General features: G+C 44.7%; 1 protein-coding gene across 1 annotated transcript in view; it reads right to left on the reverse strand.

Annotated features, from left to right (window-relative positions):
• SBF1 (SET binding factor 1) overlaps positions 1–17,461 on the reverse strand; it is a 342,170-nt gene that overhangs the window by 125,907 nt on the left and 198,802 nt on the right. The window contains exons 18-20 of the mRNA XM_029615648.1: positions 3,761–3,910; positions 2,703–2,962; positions 1,801–1,973 (exon numbers count right to left, since the gene is read on the reverse strand). Of these exons, the coding sequence (XP_029471508.1) occupies positions 1,801–1,973; positions 2,703–2,962; positions 3,761–3,910 (583 nt within the window). The remainder of the gene's footprint in view (positions 1–1,800; positions 1,974–2,702; positions 2,963–3,760; positions 3,911–17,461) is intronic.

A 17,461-nucleotide genomic window follows, 5' to 3' on the forward strand; every position in this document is an offset into this window, starting at 1 on the left:
AGTATTAAGCCAGTCTGTTCTCCATAAATGAGTTTATGAAGAATTGTTAAGATCTTATATTCTATTCTAAATTTTATGGGAAGCCAATGAAGTGATATCAGGATCAGAGTGAAGTGATCATGTTTTTTTGAGTCTGTTAAGATTCTGGCTGCTGAATTTTGGAGAATTTGTAAGGGACGAATTGTGCACATTGGTAGTCCTAGAAAAAGTGAGTTGCAGTAATCGATGTTGGTGAAGATGAGAAATTATAACACAGATCTGAAATCAGAGGGGTTCAGAAAAGGTTTCAGGCTCCTTAAGGTTAATAATTTATAATATCCTTCTCTAATCTTTGCTGCAATATGTGCCTTAAAATTCAGTTCACTGTCTATCATAACTCTGAGGTCACGGGCATGAGGTGTGGGATGAATTACTGATTGTTGGTCTTCTGATGTCAGTGGTGGTAATGGATCAATGGTTATATTTCTATCTAACAGTATAATTTCTGTTTTGGACATTCAGTATAAGTTTCATGTGAGTTAATAGTTACTTGATATAGGATAGATACATGGCAGTTTTTTGTAAGTTGCTTGAGTCTCTCCACACACCACGCACTGCCCGCCGCGTGGCATGGCTGTGTATTTACTTTTTTTTTTTTTTTTTAAACCACCGCACCAGCTCACCTGCAACCAACACCGCAAGAACCAGCCTCAAGCGCGCCCAATGACCCCGAAGTGCTACGCCACGAAACCGGGCCGAAACACCCATCCAGCACAACAAAAACTATAAAAACTGAGAGGTCTATTCCAGTTTTTGGGGGTTTTTTTTGTTTTTTTTTAACTTTATACAAAAACTTCCCTTTAGCAGCTGCAGGCTCCAGCTGTCCACCTGTAAGAGGAAGGAGAGGGAACTGGGCCCACCAGTTATCTCCCCCCTCAGCAGGTCAAGGATCCGGACAGACCCAGGGGTTCCCAACCCCTCCTGCTCATCCGCTCCTCTACCTGAAAGGATGGTCCCCATCAGGACCTACCGACCTTCAGGAAGGGCTAAGTAGTCATCCTAACCTTAAAACTACCTTTAAATCTCTAACTTTTCTTTTTGATCTTCTCAGACTGCAGACTTTGCACCACCTTCCATCTGCTGGAGACAGAATAATACTGAGGGACTGCTGGTGGTGCACCAGGTTAAGTGACAGTGTCAGAAAAACTCTGTCTCCATCTCCTGGGAGGGAGGCAAAACCCAGGAGTTTGGACTGACCTGGGTATGTACAGGGAATTAACTTTTTCTTTTCTTTTAAATCACAGTCTTGCTTTATGAAAAACCCCAAGTCTCTTATATTTATTTATTTAAAAACTTTTATATACCGTCGTTTAGTGATATACCATCACAACGGTTTACAAATAGGCACATAAATAAGTTCAGAATGGATTTAATTTTAACCAGAGGGTGCCGCAGTTGTTCGGATACATGGGTCCCTTATGTTTGTCTTATTAGATTGTAAGCTCTATTGAGCAGGGACTGTCTTTTTGTATGTTTGTATAATATTGCGTATGTAGTCTAGCGCTATAGAAATGTTAAGTAGAAGTAGTAGTAGTTGTAAATGACACCAGAAAAAGATACAGATCATCCAGTGTGCCCAGCAATACCTTTTTTTCACGGTTGTAACTGCTGCTGTATGCCAGTTACCCCTGCACCACCTGTATAGGGTTGTAACTGCCTCTCTGTGCATGTTAACCCAGTACTTCATTACACCCTAGGGATCCTTTGTAGCTGTATGCAGGCCGGTGACAATTTGCACCATAGTATTAGAGATGGAAGTACCTGGAATCATGGTATGCAGCATCTTCAAGTGCTCATTAGTGACTCCACTCTCTGTACACACTTTATCCACAAACCGGTTAATGAAACGCACCACTGAATTTGCCACATCTGAGCTCTCTGCGTCCTCAAAGCCGCTCTCTGTGTCGTAGCTCTCTGCCATACTGCCTGTAACACTAGAAGGACGGAGAAAAGGGGTGTGAGGACAGGTGCCCTGTAATCCTTTCCCAGGTGTAGGGAGCCTTCTGCTTGGCTGCACTTTGCATTAAGCATTCCTGTCTCTAGCAGTCTAACCTTAATCTCTACTGCAGGTGATGCTTACCCATTAGGTCTCTCTAAATCTAAACATCCGAAACGGAAGGACCTTTGTGCCCTTCTTGGCATGTCACTGCATCTTCAATCTGCTATCTTTGAATATCTCCGCCCTATGTAATTTACTTGACAAAGACCTATAATTCCACAAGCAGCTCACCCTCCCAATCTGCTCTTCCATTCTCCACTCGGGCAGTCACAACCTTTGAAAAGGAAGCTCCACGCATTTCCCTTTGCAAATCTGCAGCAGCCGTAACCCATTTACTTTGCAAGTACAAAGCATAGGAGTTAACCATGATGAGAAGGCTCCAGGATTTCAAAACAAAACCCCATGCTTGCTATTTCAGGGCCACCCTGGCTCCGCCCTTAATGCCACATCTTTGCCCTTGCAAGGAAAATCAAGCATATTGTTGGCAGCAAGCATATTTTTCTCTCGAGAGGAGCCAGGGCAATTTGTAACAAGATCTTCTTTATGGATAAACACCTGTTAAACCTCAGAGGATTCCTTTGAAACTTGCTCCCAAATGAGAAAAAAAAAATTATAATAATCCACTTCCTGTGCCCGGTGATGCTGCCAGAGGGAGATGCTGTACCTGTTGGTTACAAAGCTGTTGCTGACACTTTCCACATCCCCCAGACCAGAGCTCCTAAGCAGGCGATTCTTGCTGGTATCGAGAGGTAAGAGAAGGTAACTCATCCTGTTGGCATAGTGAATAGCTTGGCTGAACACCGTGCTCTCCTCTTTCTGTATCAGTTCCTGCTGTTTCTCCTTGGTAAAGGTTGGCCACAACCTGCGCTGCTCTGAAGCAATTTCTAGAGCAGATTTATCTTCCTGCATCTCATCCATGATTTCCTGATAACAAGAGGATAGAAAATGTACTCAGAGCAAATCACTGTCCCAGCACCAACAATACCCAGAGCCCTGGTCCAGAAATGAGCATGTTGTGTCAAAACTAATCTAAACACCAGGAAAACCTTTTTCCTCCTGCTCCTTTGAGCCTCCAGCAAAGTCCGATCTAAAGCTCAAAGTCTATTTTCTCCTATTTATTATTGCATCCCAGCATATCTAGTTTATTCATTGCAACAACAGTCAAACCTGGGGCCATGCATAAGGGTTCCTTCAGAAGCCTGCAATCATTGGCCCTCAATCTGGTCACTAGGTGTCACTCTCAAGCAATGACTGGGACGCCCTCCCCCCAAGAGACTGTGTGCCCTCCCCAGAATCCCCATCCCTGACTGACCCAGGGAGCGAGTCAGCAGGGATCAAACTGGGGACTTCCCTTATGACAATGCGTAGCAGTGCCACTGATCCCCAAGACTGGCCTACAATACTGACTTATTCTAAGTCTACAATTCGTGGCTTGGTTTAATAGTAGAAACGTTTCCTGATCCATCACTGTCCACCAAGGGCAAAGGGTTGGAATACATAAACGGCCTATATTTCTGAGAATTCAGAGCAGTCGCACACTGCTTTCCTTCTGCAGAAATGGAATAGGGCAGTGAGAGAGAGACTAGCAGTGCCCGCTGCTTGAATATTAAAGAGATCAGAAGGTGGCATGGATTCTAGGAAGAAAGGATATATAGAGGCTTAGGACAAAGTCTAGCACATCTTGTTTGTTGTCTATGTTAGATTTCAAGCAGGGTCTGTTACCTGGCTATCTTCACTGTTTTCCAGGTAGAGGGCCCGTATGTGGTTCTGGACATCACAGTAGAACATGGCTTCCCAAAACTGGGTATTGGTCCAGACTACATGTTCCTGAACACAGCTATAAGCAAACTGAGTGATCCCAGGACTCAGTTTCTACAGAAGTCAAGTGAAAAACAGTAAAGACTGGTTAAAGGCAGTTAATGGCAAAGAAAGTAAAATGTCAAAATAGTAAAACAAAAAAAAAACCCATGAAATTTCAGCTCTGAACACCTAAAGGTGAATTTTAAAAGAGCTGCGTGCATAAAAATGAGCACATGCGTGCACAAATAGCATATATTAACATAAGTGCCTTTTTATAAACCTCAAACATTCAAGTGCAAGTAGTAGTGCGCCAAATACAGACAGCGTGAGGAATCGGGAACCTGGGTAAATTGGGGAGACTGCAGGCTGAAGAACCAGGGGGGGGGGGGGGGGGGGCGGTGTCTTGATAACCTAGAGATAGACTGGGCAAACTGGTGGACTAATGGGTAAAACTGGGAATTTCCTTTGTGCACGCATATTATAAAATTTGAGAATTTATACACGTAAAAAGCCGATAAGTACTAAGAAAAGCATGTGCATTACATTTTCACGTGTAAATGATTAAAATTAGGAGCCCAAATGCGTGCGCATAGCAGATATCCCCCACTTATCTGGATACATTTTGACTTATCTGGCTAAGTGGCAGCAAAGCTACCATGTAGCCAGATAAGTCTTAAAAAAAATACTACTGAACTGGTTAAGTAAGATAGCCAGATAAGTCTTCAAATGTTAGTTTTCTATCTTACTTATCCAGCTAAGTAGCACTTTTCTTTACTTATCCAGTTATCTTACTTAGCTGGATAAGTCACCACAAAGCTACTTAGCAGACTTGTGTCACCACTTAGCCGGATAAGTCGAATCTTATCTGGCTATGTTTAAAATACATGCCACATACTTTTGAGATGCAAACCTATTCTTGAGTAGATTGTGTTTTATATAGTGTGTGTGCATTTGCATGCATGATCTAAAGTGCGTTCATGTGCATCCATACAGCTGCATATATAGGCAAGGCTGTGCATGTTTTAAAATTTCCTCCCTACCTTCAAACGTACCCACTTTTTAAAATCAAAACCTAGGTACAAATCCATTTCTTCAAACCCAGCATTCAAAAACCTTCACTACTGCAGGATCCCATATAATTATCTCTATTCATGGACATACCCAGTTGTTAAACCTTCACTAATGCAACAATCCCCACTTACTGCTATGCCCAGCCTTCAAACCCCATCCAGTATCACACTTCGATGTTTGACATCTTTCTCGGCAGTTCACCCAACAAATCACACCTACCCGGCAGAAGGCTGTCACCAGCGGCAAAAGTGCAGCTGCAATTCCATGCTCATCCATAGCAGTGCAGTCCTGAGAAGAGAAGCATACCGTAATTTTGCAACAGGGAAGTCCATATACGAAAGCAATCAGCTGGCTAACTCTGAAGTTAGCCGGCTAAACGAATATTTGGGCACTTATCTGCCTAAATTCTAGCCAGCCAATAAGACAGCTGGCTAGAATTTATCCGGCTAAGTTAGGGGCGATCCGGAAGCATAACTGTGAGGAGTTGTATTAGCTGGCTAATTCCGACATTCAGGGTCATTCATCAAAATGCTTTAAGGCGTTATCGCGGGCATTGCCCCTCATTTTCATTGATCCTGCCCCTTTGAATAAATTTGTATCCACGCCTGCATGATGTGATAGTTGTTGCATGTGGACACAAATTTATTCAAAGGGGCAGGATCAATGAAAATGAGGGGCATTATCGTACATTTAACAGCAGAAATAACCCACACCTTTTTCCTGGCGTTAAGTTGTGCAATATGCCCGAACCACTGTTTTGGGCATAGGGAGAGAGGGGAGAGAGAGAACAAGCCTCTGTGGTGGCACACATAATAGTCAACTATTTATACTGCTATAGGAGGGCCAGCTAGTAACTCGAGCTGAGGTTTTGGTGGCGGTCTAGGGTTTTGGGGCCAGTTTTACATGCAGAGTGAGACGTACAAACAGCACAGTAGACCTAGGTGAAGATTTGACGTGATTTGGAGTGAAGAAAGTCACACACACATGATATTTCTACAATGTTCTCTCACCCTAGCTTCATGGACTCTCTACCAGGGTACGATCAAGCTAGGCCGAGAGAACATTGAAATAATCTCATCTTAGTCTGACTTTCCTCATTCCAAATCACGTCAAATCTTCAGAGGTCTACTGTGCTATTCGTACATCTCACTCTGCATGTAAAACTGGCCCCAAAATCCTAGACCACCACCAAAACTTCACCTCAAGTTACAAGCTGGCCCTCCTATAGTGCTATAAATAGTTGAATACTATGAAAGCCTTATAAAGAGTCTCTCTCTCTCTCCCCTTGAATTATCATAGCCATGCCCCTTTTCCTTATCACAAGCATTATCCATGCGATAATTATTGCATTTTGATGAATCTAGGCCTAAGTCTGGTCAAGCCAAAGACTTGTCCCTAAAGTTAGCCAGCTATAGTTAGCTGGCTAACTTAAGATACCTAATTCACTCCACCACTTGCAGTGATCTTCACACTATATCAATCAAATTGGACCGCAATGTCCCATCACCGCTATGTTATGCAAATATTTATATTGAACCAATTTCAACTTTTTTTTTTCAATGCCAGAAGATCTGGTCCTGATATTCTCTAAAATTTTAAGAATTTTTATACTGGAAAAAAAAATTTTTTAGAAGGGGTTGCAAGTTTCATATAATTATTAGTAGCCGTAGTAAACCACTTGAATGCATGGAAATAAAGGTCAACAAATAAATATATATTATATATAGATATGGTGATATATTCTTAGTCTAATAAAGTATTTTTTGACTAGCACTTGGGAGTTAACCCACTTTTTCCTCATTTCAAAGTACTCAAAAGGAATGACAGGGAGCTAAAGAGCCTTTCTGTATGTGTGACCAATCCATGATCCTGCAGAACCTAAAACATCCTCTGTATGGACTCAAACCGCATGGAAGGATTTGGTTCTACTTATCTGCTTAGGTACGGTAAACATGATAGCACTGTGTGTCAAATTACTGCTAAATCTCGGTGTCGTCATCACACCTACAAAAAGATTACACCGAACATGCTGGCCTTGCATTACAAACTGAAGAAAGATGTCTCTACTAGAGAAGTCCCAAAAAGCAAAGCGGTAGTCAGTCTAGAGTAGCAACGGATGTGAAAAAAACAAAAGCAAGACTGATGCCTTGGAAAGTAAATGTATTCAATACAATAATGCCTGCCCGACTCCGGCCGAGTTTCACCCTTTCGGCTGCATCATGGGCTCTTATAATTGTATACTTTACAAAATGTGTTCTCAAACACACTTGGATAATGCTGAAAATCTCAACTTAAAATTTCACCAAGACCCGAAAACGAAGCATGAGCCTTCTTTTGTGTAGACAAAAATCATACTGCTTTCGGGTCTTGGTGAAATTTTAAGTTGAGATTTTAAAACATTATCCAAGTGTATTTTGTAAAGTATACAATTATAAGAGCCCATGATGCAGCCGAAAGGGTGAAACTCGGCCGGAGTCGGGCGGGCTTTATTGTATTGAATAAATTTACTTTCCAAGGCATTGGTCTTTCTACTACAGAAGTTTCGTGGAGCAACATTCTCCTAATCTTTCTCACTAACCTGTTTCTCAAAATTTTCTGCCTCTGCTGTCACAATCTACTTCCCTGAAGCGAGGCTCTATAAACCCAGATGACTGTTCCAAATTCATGCCAATGCTGGAATCAGCAAATAGTGATTCACCTGATGAGTTGTTGACCTTATGAGACAACTCACTGAACACTGTCCTTCACAATTTAGCACCAAGGAAGATCTTCATTAGTAAGAGGTCTAACATTGCCCCTTGGTTTAATACTGCATTACAACAGAAGAAAAGAGATGTGATAAGGTCTGAAAGGAGATGGCTTCAATATCCCACCCCGTTAAACTCATCCACTTACCAATTTTCTCTTTCCAATTATCAAGATACTATCACTACTACTAAAAAAAAAAGCATATATTTATTACAAATTATCAATGTCTTAATAACCAAGAGAACTTTTTCACTATCAAGTAGATTATCAACCCAATCTCAGCTCTCTCATTCCCCCTTTGGCTCCTTGGCAGAATCTTGTAGACACTTTAATGAAAAAGCGATTATCAGGCAAACATTTCAAACTTCTGCGGATGCTGTAATCAATGTTTTATCGATGAGAAATACATGGAAATGTTTTGGAGGCTATTTCCATCATAAGGTATCTCGGGCCATGATTGCTCAGTGGCTGAAGGAGGCCATTGGGTCGGCCTATCTTCTTGCTCGTTGGGCTCTTCCGGTAGATTTGAGGGCTCATTCTACTCGATCACAAGCAACATCGTGGGCTGTCAGCAAGTGTCACCACAGGAGATTTGTAAAGCAGCAACTTGGAAGTCGTTACATACCTTTGCTCGTCATTACCTGTTGGATGTCCAGGCTCTGAGCTCGGCGGCCTTTGGAGAGAGTGTTCTCCGAGCGGGACTCTCTGGGTCCCACCCCAAGTAAGGTAGCTCAGGACTGATCCGGGTATGTACAGGGAAAGGAAAATTGGTTCTTACCTTATAATTTCGTTCGTGTAGTACCACGGATCAGTCCAGAGTCCCACCCATTTCTATGTAGGTTTTCAGAGAGGCCACTTGATTACTGTTTTTCGTGTGCAATCTGCGTATATTGTAGAAATTACTTATCTGATAATTTCATTTTCCTTAGTGTAGACAGATGGACTCAGGACCAATGGGTATAATGTGCTCCTGATAGCAGTTGGAGACTGAGTCAGATTTCAATCTGACGTCAGTACTACATATACCCATGCACGAGGCTCTGCTCTTCAGTTTTCTCCTCAAAAAGCAATCATGGATATATGTGTGTTTGGATAATTTCGATTAACTTGAGTAACTTGATTACTCGGATTGGTTGACGTGCTTTCTAGCTGGATACCGCCAGGGCACTCAACCGAGAAGCGCCAACACCTGGTAATATGGGTGTCTGAACTAGAGATAAGGGTTGGCTTACCCAGGCTTGTTTTGCTCTCGGGGGGAGGTTCCCCGAGGATTCTTGATTATGAGGCAGCCATGGGCAGGGTGCTGAGTCCATCTGTCTACACTAAGGAAAATGAAATTCAGGTAAGTAATGTCTACATTTCCTAGCGTGTAGCAGATGGACGCAGGACCAATGGGATGTACAAAAGCTACTCCCGAACTGGGTGGGAGGCTGCCCGTGGCCCATTTAGTACTGCCCTTGTGAATGCTGTGTCCTCCTTGGCCTGAACATCCAGGCGATAGAATCTCAAGAAGGTGTGGATGGAGGACCACGTTGCCGCCCAACAGATCTCTGCGGGTGACAGCATCTTGGTTTCTGCCCAGGATACTGCCTGGGCCCTTGTGGAATGGGCCTTGACTTGTAGAGGTGGGGGCTTGCCTGCCTCTACGTAGGCCGCCTTGATTACGTCTTTGATCCAGCGGGCTATGGTTGCCCGCAAGGCTGCTTCCCCTTGCTTCTTCCCACTGTGAAGAACGAATAGATGGTCCGTCTTTCGTACAGGTTCCGATCTGTCCCGGTATCGGACTAGGAGTCTGCTGACATTTAGGTAGGGAAGGAGGCGTGAGTCTGAGTCCTTACGCTTGTCTGGAGATGGCAGCGAGATGGTTTGGTTTAGATGGAACTGAGAAACCACCTTTGGCAGGAAGGAGAGTACAGTGCGCAGCTGTATGGATCCCGGCGTGAATCTGAGGAACGGCTCCCGGCATGATAGTACTTGAAGTTCGGAGATTCGACAGGCTGAGCAGATTGCCACGAGGAACGCCGTCTTCAAGGTCAGGAGCCGTAGGGACAGACCACGAGTTGGTCTGAACGAAGCTCCCGCTAGGAAGTCTAACACTAGATTGAGATTTCATAGAGGTATTGGCCACTTTAGAGGTGGCCGAATGTGCTTGACCCCTTTTAAGAAGCGGGAGACATCTGGGTGGGCCGTTTGGCTGGTGCTGTCCACCCTGGGTCTGAAGCTGGCCAGGGCAGCCAGGTGCACCTTGATGGAGTTGAGGGACAACCCTTTGTTCACGCCATCCTCCAGAAATTCCAGGATCATGGGGATTTTGACTATCCGTGGAAGGATGTCGCGGTCCTCACACCTGGCTTTGAATATTCTCCATACTCATATATATGTTAAGGAGGTTGAGAACTTGCGTGCTCGGAGCAGTGTGTCAATCACTGGTCCTGAGTATCCACTCTTTCAGGCAAGACCTCTCAATGGCCAGACCGTAAGCGAGAATCTCGTTGGGTCTTCGTGGAGGATCGGTCCTTGCTGGAGTAGATCCCTGTGTGGAGGTAAGGGTTTCCTGCCAGAAGCCTTCGCATGTCTGGGTACCACGGCCAGGTCTGGACGAGGGCGTCAATTCCCTGGGATGGTGGTTCCCATCTTCGACTGAAGAACCTGGGAACCCGGGTGTTGGACCCGGTTGCCAGAAGATCCATGGCTGGGGTTCCCCAGTGGTTTACTATCCGTTGGAAGGCTGCTGTAGGCAGTATCCATTCCCCTGGATCCAGACTCTCTGCTGAGGTAGTCCGCAGTGATGTTGTCTTTTTCCCGCAATGTGGGCGGCTGATATCCCTTGTAGGTTTGACTCTGCCCACGTCATTAGGGGCTCTATTTCCAGAGACACCTGCTGGCTTCTGGTTCCCCCCTGGCAGTTGATGTAGGCCACTGTTGTGGTGTTGTCCGACATGACTCTGATGTGCCCCGGAGTCCGTGACTGAACCGTAAGCAGGCTAGTCTGACTGCTCGGGCTTCCAGTCAGTTTATGTTCCATGCAGACTCTTCTTTGTCCCATTGCCCTTGAGCCGTTAAGCTCCTGGCAGTGGGCTCCCCATCCTCGCAGGCTCGCATCCGTGGTGAGCAAGGTCCATTCCGGTGGGGATAGGCTTGTTCCCTCGCTCAGATGGTCTTCTTGTAGCCACCATTGTAGCTGGTTCCGAACCTTCGCTAGTAGCCGGAGGGGCGGAGTAGTTTTGAGACATCGGGTTCCACCATGACAGTAGGGAATGTTGTAGGGGCCGCACGTAGGCCCTTGCCCACGGGACGAATTCTATGGTTGATGCCATGAGTCCGAGGATTTGGAGACAGTCCCATGCCATGGGAAGAGTGGAGTTCCACAATGCTCGTAGTTGTTCCAATCTTCTTCTCCTTGTAGGGGGAAGGGTGACTTTGTTCCGTTTAGTGGTGAACCGGACTCCCAGGTACTCTAGGGATTGGGAATGCTGCAGGTGGCTCTTGGGTGTGTTGACAACCCACCTGAGGCTCTGCAGTAGTTCCTTGACTCTGGTGGTTGCTTGATGGCTTTCCTCTGGCGATTTCGCTCTGATCAGCCAATCGTCCAGGTATGGGTGCACGAGGTTTCCTTCTTTCCTCAGTGTCGCCGCTACTACCATGATCTTGGTGAATGTTTGGGGAGCCGTAGCTAGCCCATACAGTAGGGCCTGGAACTGGTAGTGATGGCCCAATATCACGAAGCGTAGGAAACGCTGATGGATGCATGGTAACAGATACAAAAAGGGATTGAATTAGCACAAGTTTGAAACTTATCAGCAGTAGCGTATGCCATCAAGGTTTCTGTGAATTGAAATTAATGACCTCCGACAGCTGTGAGATACCCAGCAGTTGCAGGCTTCCAAAAACACAGCCAGGTCTTTGTAAATAATGTATACCGTATTTTTCGCTCCATAAGACGCACTTTTTTTTCCCCCCAAAGTGGGGGGAAAATGTATGTGCGTCTTATGGAGTGAATATATAAAAAAAAACAAACAAAAATCTTAACACCCCCCCTCCCCCGACTCCCCCAAGACCTGCCGACTTAATTTACTGCAACCCCCCACCCTCCTGACCCCCCCAAGACCTGCCAAATGTCCCTGGTGGTCCAGCGGGGGTCCAGGAGCGGTCCGGGAACGATCTCCTGGGCTTCAGCCGTCGGCTGCCAGTAAACAAAATGGCGCCGATGGCCCTTTGCCCTCACTATGTCACTGTGTCCGACCAATAGCAGCGGTCGGTCCCAGTGACATAGTGAGGGCAAAGGACCATCGGCGCCATTTTGATTACTGGCAGCCGACGGCCCACGCCCAGGAGATCGTTCCCGGACCGCTCCTGGACCACCAGGGACGTTTGGCAGGTCTTGGGGGGGTCAGGAGGGTGGGGGGTTGCAGTAAATTAAGTCGGCAGGTCTTGGGGGGGTCAGGAGGGTGGGGGTTGTTAAAGGGTTGGGATGGGGGTTTTTTTGGGGGGGGGAGGGGTTCCCAGAGAAAGAAACGTTTTCTGATCTGGGGAGTGGACCGAAATGGCCCTCCCCAGACCCGAAAACAAAATGGGGAGAAAAAAAAAAAGCTATGCACTCCCCTAATTTGCTCCATAAGACGCCCAGACGCAGAGCCAGTTTAGCACAATTTTTTAATTTTTTTTTAATTTTCCCCCTCTGAATCCTAGGTGCGTCTTATGGTCAGGTGCGTCTTATGGAGCGAAAAATACGGTAATTGGTCACGTATGAGGATACAAGAATCTTTGTATAAAGATGAAATTCTTCTACACTGGACATCAAGGAATTATATCAAAATCATCTTCGGTTTGATAAGGATTTAAGAAATTTTTGAGGAATCAAACATTCTGACTGCTTTCTCTGTCCATTCCCAACCACCCTCTTATTCACTTCGGGATGGGAGGAAGAGAGGTGGGTGAAGCAACAGAAGGAGAGGTTTCCTTGCGGGCTGCTTGCGAGGGGAGGGGCTGGAGCAGGAGACAGAGCAGGCAGGCATTCTGCAGATTTTTTCGAAGACTTAATTAAGAGATGTGAAAGCTTTCACACATGTTGATTCTGTGGCTGGTTGTCAAATATGTGGCAACAAGCTAATTGTATAATTTCTCCCATGGCTGCACAATCACACAAGAGATTAGGAACAGTGGGCATAGCTATGCCAACATTCATTCCAGACATAGAAATAGTCACAAGATGCTAAGTGCTTGAGTAACCAAGGCACTCTTGATGCACATCTAAGGTATTAAGCAGCCTTGAGCTATAGAAGCCCTGTAGAAGTACTAAAGAGCGATGGACGGCTCTCTCAAGTTATCATAAACATTCAATAGATGCCAAGGAATCAAAGTATTCAAGGAATTAATAAACAGATACACTCGGGGTACTGGTGAATAACTCAAGGAACTGAGCTGCTTTGAGAGACAGACTCAAAGCACTGCTGCATGGAGGCTGTCTGGAAACACAGGAGTAATGGCAAAACGCCCAAGTACTTTCCAGGCATTCCACTTAAGGCCCAAGAACACACTAATAGAAACAAGCATCTTCAAGGCACTGAACCATCATTAAAGTGTCACTTCATCAGTGCTATCCTGAGGCACTCAAGCGCCACCGAGAAGCTGAAGTGCTCAAACACAGAGATGCACTGTGCGTCAAGAAACAGAAAAGGTTTACACGGCTCATGCCTGGGGATCTGTCAAAGCATAAAAAAGTACCCGAATGATGTCAAAGCACTCTCTCAGCTTAGATGCACCATTAAGGCACTAAATCACACAAGCACCCTCTCTTAAGATACCAAGGAACATCTGAAGAACGAAGCAGTTTCAAGGCTCTGAATTATCAAAGTGCTGGGCACCGCACAGATATGTTTATAAGAGGCTCAAAAAAATGAAGCGTCTGAAAGGCAGACGAAAATTAAAAAGTTACAACATAATAAAGACTTAGTTTCAATTATAGTTGAACTTTCCATTGAAAAATAAACATGCTTTGTGGACAACTGGCAGTTGGCAGCTGATAACAACATAATGGGGAACAGGCCAGTGGCTTCAGCATTACAAAATATTGAGAAACTGAAAGTGTAAATCTCAGAGGCTATGTTCTAACAAAGGCTGAGAAAAAATCTTTGAGGGAACACAGATCAGGAAAGGCCTCATGTCCAAAAACCCCTCTACCACGTGATGTGGGGAAACAACATATGATACAGGGAACACCTTAACCTCCTGCACCCAAGGATGGACAAATCATTATAACCAGATCCAGCCAATGAATTAAGAATTTTACAGGCTAGAGTTCTATAAAAGAATGAGTCTGAAATTAGAGCCCAGGCATTCAGCCAAATAACCAGCCCCAACGCAGACGAGACCAGTAGGAGACTCCTGGATGCCTCTCTGAAGGCTGGGGTCTTGGACCACTGGACACTTCACTTCAGGAGTGACAAATGTGAGGACACTGTGGGTATTTAGATAGGCACTAGTCAAGCTCGAAAGGATGGAACCATCAATTATTGCTCTTGACTAGATCTCAAGTGACACATGGGGAAATGGTGTGGGAACAAAACATGGACAATATATACATATATATTTTGTGATGCATAATAGTTTATAAATAGAGAGAGATGTATAATAGTTTAATTTGAAACCTTAAAAATAAACATGTTTTGTCTGATCACTCAAGTTTTCTTAAAAATGCTACAATTTTACAAATTCTGCCAGAGGTATGTTAACTTATGAGCACAACTGTGTGTATATATATATATATATATATATATATATATATATATATACACACACACCATTTATAAAATCAGCAATAAAGTAATTTATATATTATTCTAGAGTTTGCATTTGTGCCAAAGTGTGCAACGTGCCAGAGTGCGTGGGTACTGACGGATATCTTGTTCTCCAATTGGGCTTCAACACAGGGCACATGATTTATATACTTATCACATAAAAGAAAGTTGTCCAACCCTTTTCACCATTAAAACTTCACATAGCAATGCAGAGCCTCAAAGACATTCATGTACCAATATGAAACCATCTCAGACAGCGCTATGAGAAACAGTTGTAACCAGCAGCATACAACACTCTCTCATACTTCCTACATTCTGTCTAAAAAATACAAATCAAAATGCATTAAAGTGGGAGTTTGTTTCCCTAATCTACACAACACACTATACATTTTCATCATGAAAGAACAATTATAGAAATGTTCCAAAATTAAGAATAAAAATGCAAATTCTTGACTATGTAAGTCTTTAGATCCCCGATGCAATACTTTGTGGAAGCCCCTTTTGCAACAACAGCCACCATACGTTGCTTAGAATAAGCTTCTACTGACTTTAAACAGCTGGATGGTACAGTTTTTGCCCATTCTTCTTGGCAGAATTGCTCAATCAAATTTGCCTGTGAGTCGTTTGTGGATTGCAGTCTTCAAGGATACAGAGCTACACATTTCCCAAGGCTGACAGAGAAAATCAAAGGCTTCTGACAAAAAAAAATGAGCAGGAAAAACTCTCTATAATCCTGGGGAAAAGAGGAGAAAGCAAAGTTGCTTACCTGTAACAGGTGTTCTCTGAGGACAGCAGGATGTTATTCCTCCCACAAAGGTGACACCATCGAATGGAGTTTGGCATGGAAAACTTGTTAAAGTTTCTAGAACTTTGACTTGGCCTCACTGAGCATGCCCAGGATGCATTAATCCATGCTTCCACACAGGGTCCCCTTCAGTCTTAAAATACAAAATTTAAGGATAAATAAAACAAGAAGAAACCCATATAGTAGAAACCCAACTCTGCGGGGTGGTGGGAGGGTTTTGTGAGGATTAACCTCCTAATATCCTTAGAACACCTATTACAGGTAAGCAACTCTGCTTTCTCCTAGGACAAGCAGGATGGTAGTCCTCACACATGGGTGAATCCCTAGCTACAGTGTCCCCCACATAAAAAGGGGACCAACAAAACACCCAAAACAGGTACCAATGGGCACAAGTGCTTTGTTGGTAACAAGAAGGGGTAACAGCCTGAATACAAACAACGGGCCTTAAGCAGGAACAGAGTTGGGTTCTACACCTCAAACAAGTTCTGAAGGACAGATTGGCCAAACCTACTATCGCGTCGGCCATACCTATCCAAGCAACAGTGGGATGTGAATATGTGAAGAGAACTCCACGTCGCAGCCTTGAGGCTGGTTTGTCACTTGTCCTGTACAGGAAGCAGAAATGAGGAATCTTCCTGTTTCAAAAGCACTGTGAAGCAATCCACGTCCGGGCTTCCCATAAAGCAGAAGATATAATTCGCAACCCCTTGGGTCTAGAGACCATTCATGAGGTCTGAAGGTGCGACTTAGTCTGTCCATTAATGCATTCTCCATTCCGGCCATGTACATGCCCCTTAGCACCATCCCATGAGACAGGGCCTATGACCACATCTGAACTGCTTTCTGACAAAGGACGTACAGTCCCGTACCTCCCTGCTTTTTGACATACTACATTGCTACTTGGTTTTCAGTTTGAATCAGGACAACTTTATTGGACAGCCAATCTCTGAAAGCCCACAATGCATACTCGCTTGCCTGGAACTCCAGGAAATTAATTTGGCAACTATGTTCCTGGGCAGACCAGATACTCTGAGTGCTGAGCCTTTTCTACATGAGCTCCCCAACCAGGATGGATGCATGTGGTTAACATAATTTAGGCAGGATGACTTTGAAAGGAGATACACTGATCCAGATTTGAATTCCCTACCACCAGGACAAAAAGTACTGGAGTGGCAAGGTGACTCTGATACAGTCCTGGCGGCTCTGCAGGGCCTTATGCCACTGCGACTTCAGGGTCCATTAGGCCTTTCACATGTACAAACGTGCCAAGGGAGCGAGTGAACTGTCGCAGCCATGGGGCCCAACAACCTCAACATGTGCCAAGCAGACACTGCTGGCTCTGTTGAATCTCTGCTGCCATGGCCATCAGATTGATAGTCCTTTTTCGAAGCAGAATTATGTTGGCCTGAGCCAGGTCTAGGAGAGCTCCTATGAAGTCCAATTGAGATGACAGCTGAGGTGGGACTTTGGATAGTTGATGACAAACCCTACCACCACCAAAACCCAGATGGTCGAGCGTATGGGCCTGATGGCCCACTTCCAAGAGGCGCTCTTTACCAGTCAGTTGTCTAGGTAAGGGAAAACATGCACTCCCAGCCTGCAAAGGTGCACTGCCACCAAAGCCAGGCATTTTGTAAAGACACATGGGACTGACACGAGCCCAAACAGGAACACTCAATACTGGAGGTGCTGTTTTCCCACCACAAATTGGAGATACTTCCAGTGATTGGGGAAGATCTTGATGTGAATGTACGCATCCTTCAGATCAAGGGAGCATAACCAGTCCTCTCTTTTTAAAAAGAGGATCAAGGTGCCCAAGGAAACCATTTTGAATTTTTCTTTTTTTGACAAATCTGTTCAAAGCCTTTAAGTCTAGGATGGGATGGAGTCGTCCTGTTTTCTTTGGAATCAGAAAGTACTTGGAGTAAAATCCACCCCCTCTTTGGAACAAGGCCATTAAGAGGGAGGAGAGCTCTGTTAATAGTACCTTCTGATGCGCTACCAGACCCAAAAATGGGTTCAGAGGGCAATCTGGTGGGGCATACAATAGGTTCAATTGGTACCCTTCACAGACTATGGAAAGCATCCACTGGTCTGAGATTACACTGGCCCATTGGTTCACAAAGACCGCAGCATTCCCTCAACCAGAAGATCCACTGCCCCAGGTATGGGTAATCTGGCTATGCTCCCTATGACCTAGTC

Source organism: Rhinatrema bivittatum, chromosome 9, assembly GCF_901001135.1.
Source record: "Rhinatrema bivittatum chromosome 9, aRhiBiv1.1, whole genome shotgun sequence".
Lineage (NCBI taxonomy): Eukaryota > Metazoa > Chordata > Amphibia > Gymnophiona > Rhinatrematidae > Rhinatrema > Rhinatrema bivittatum.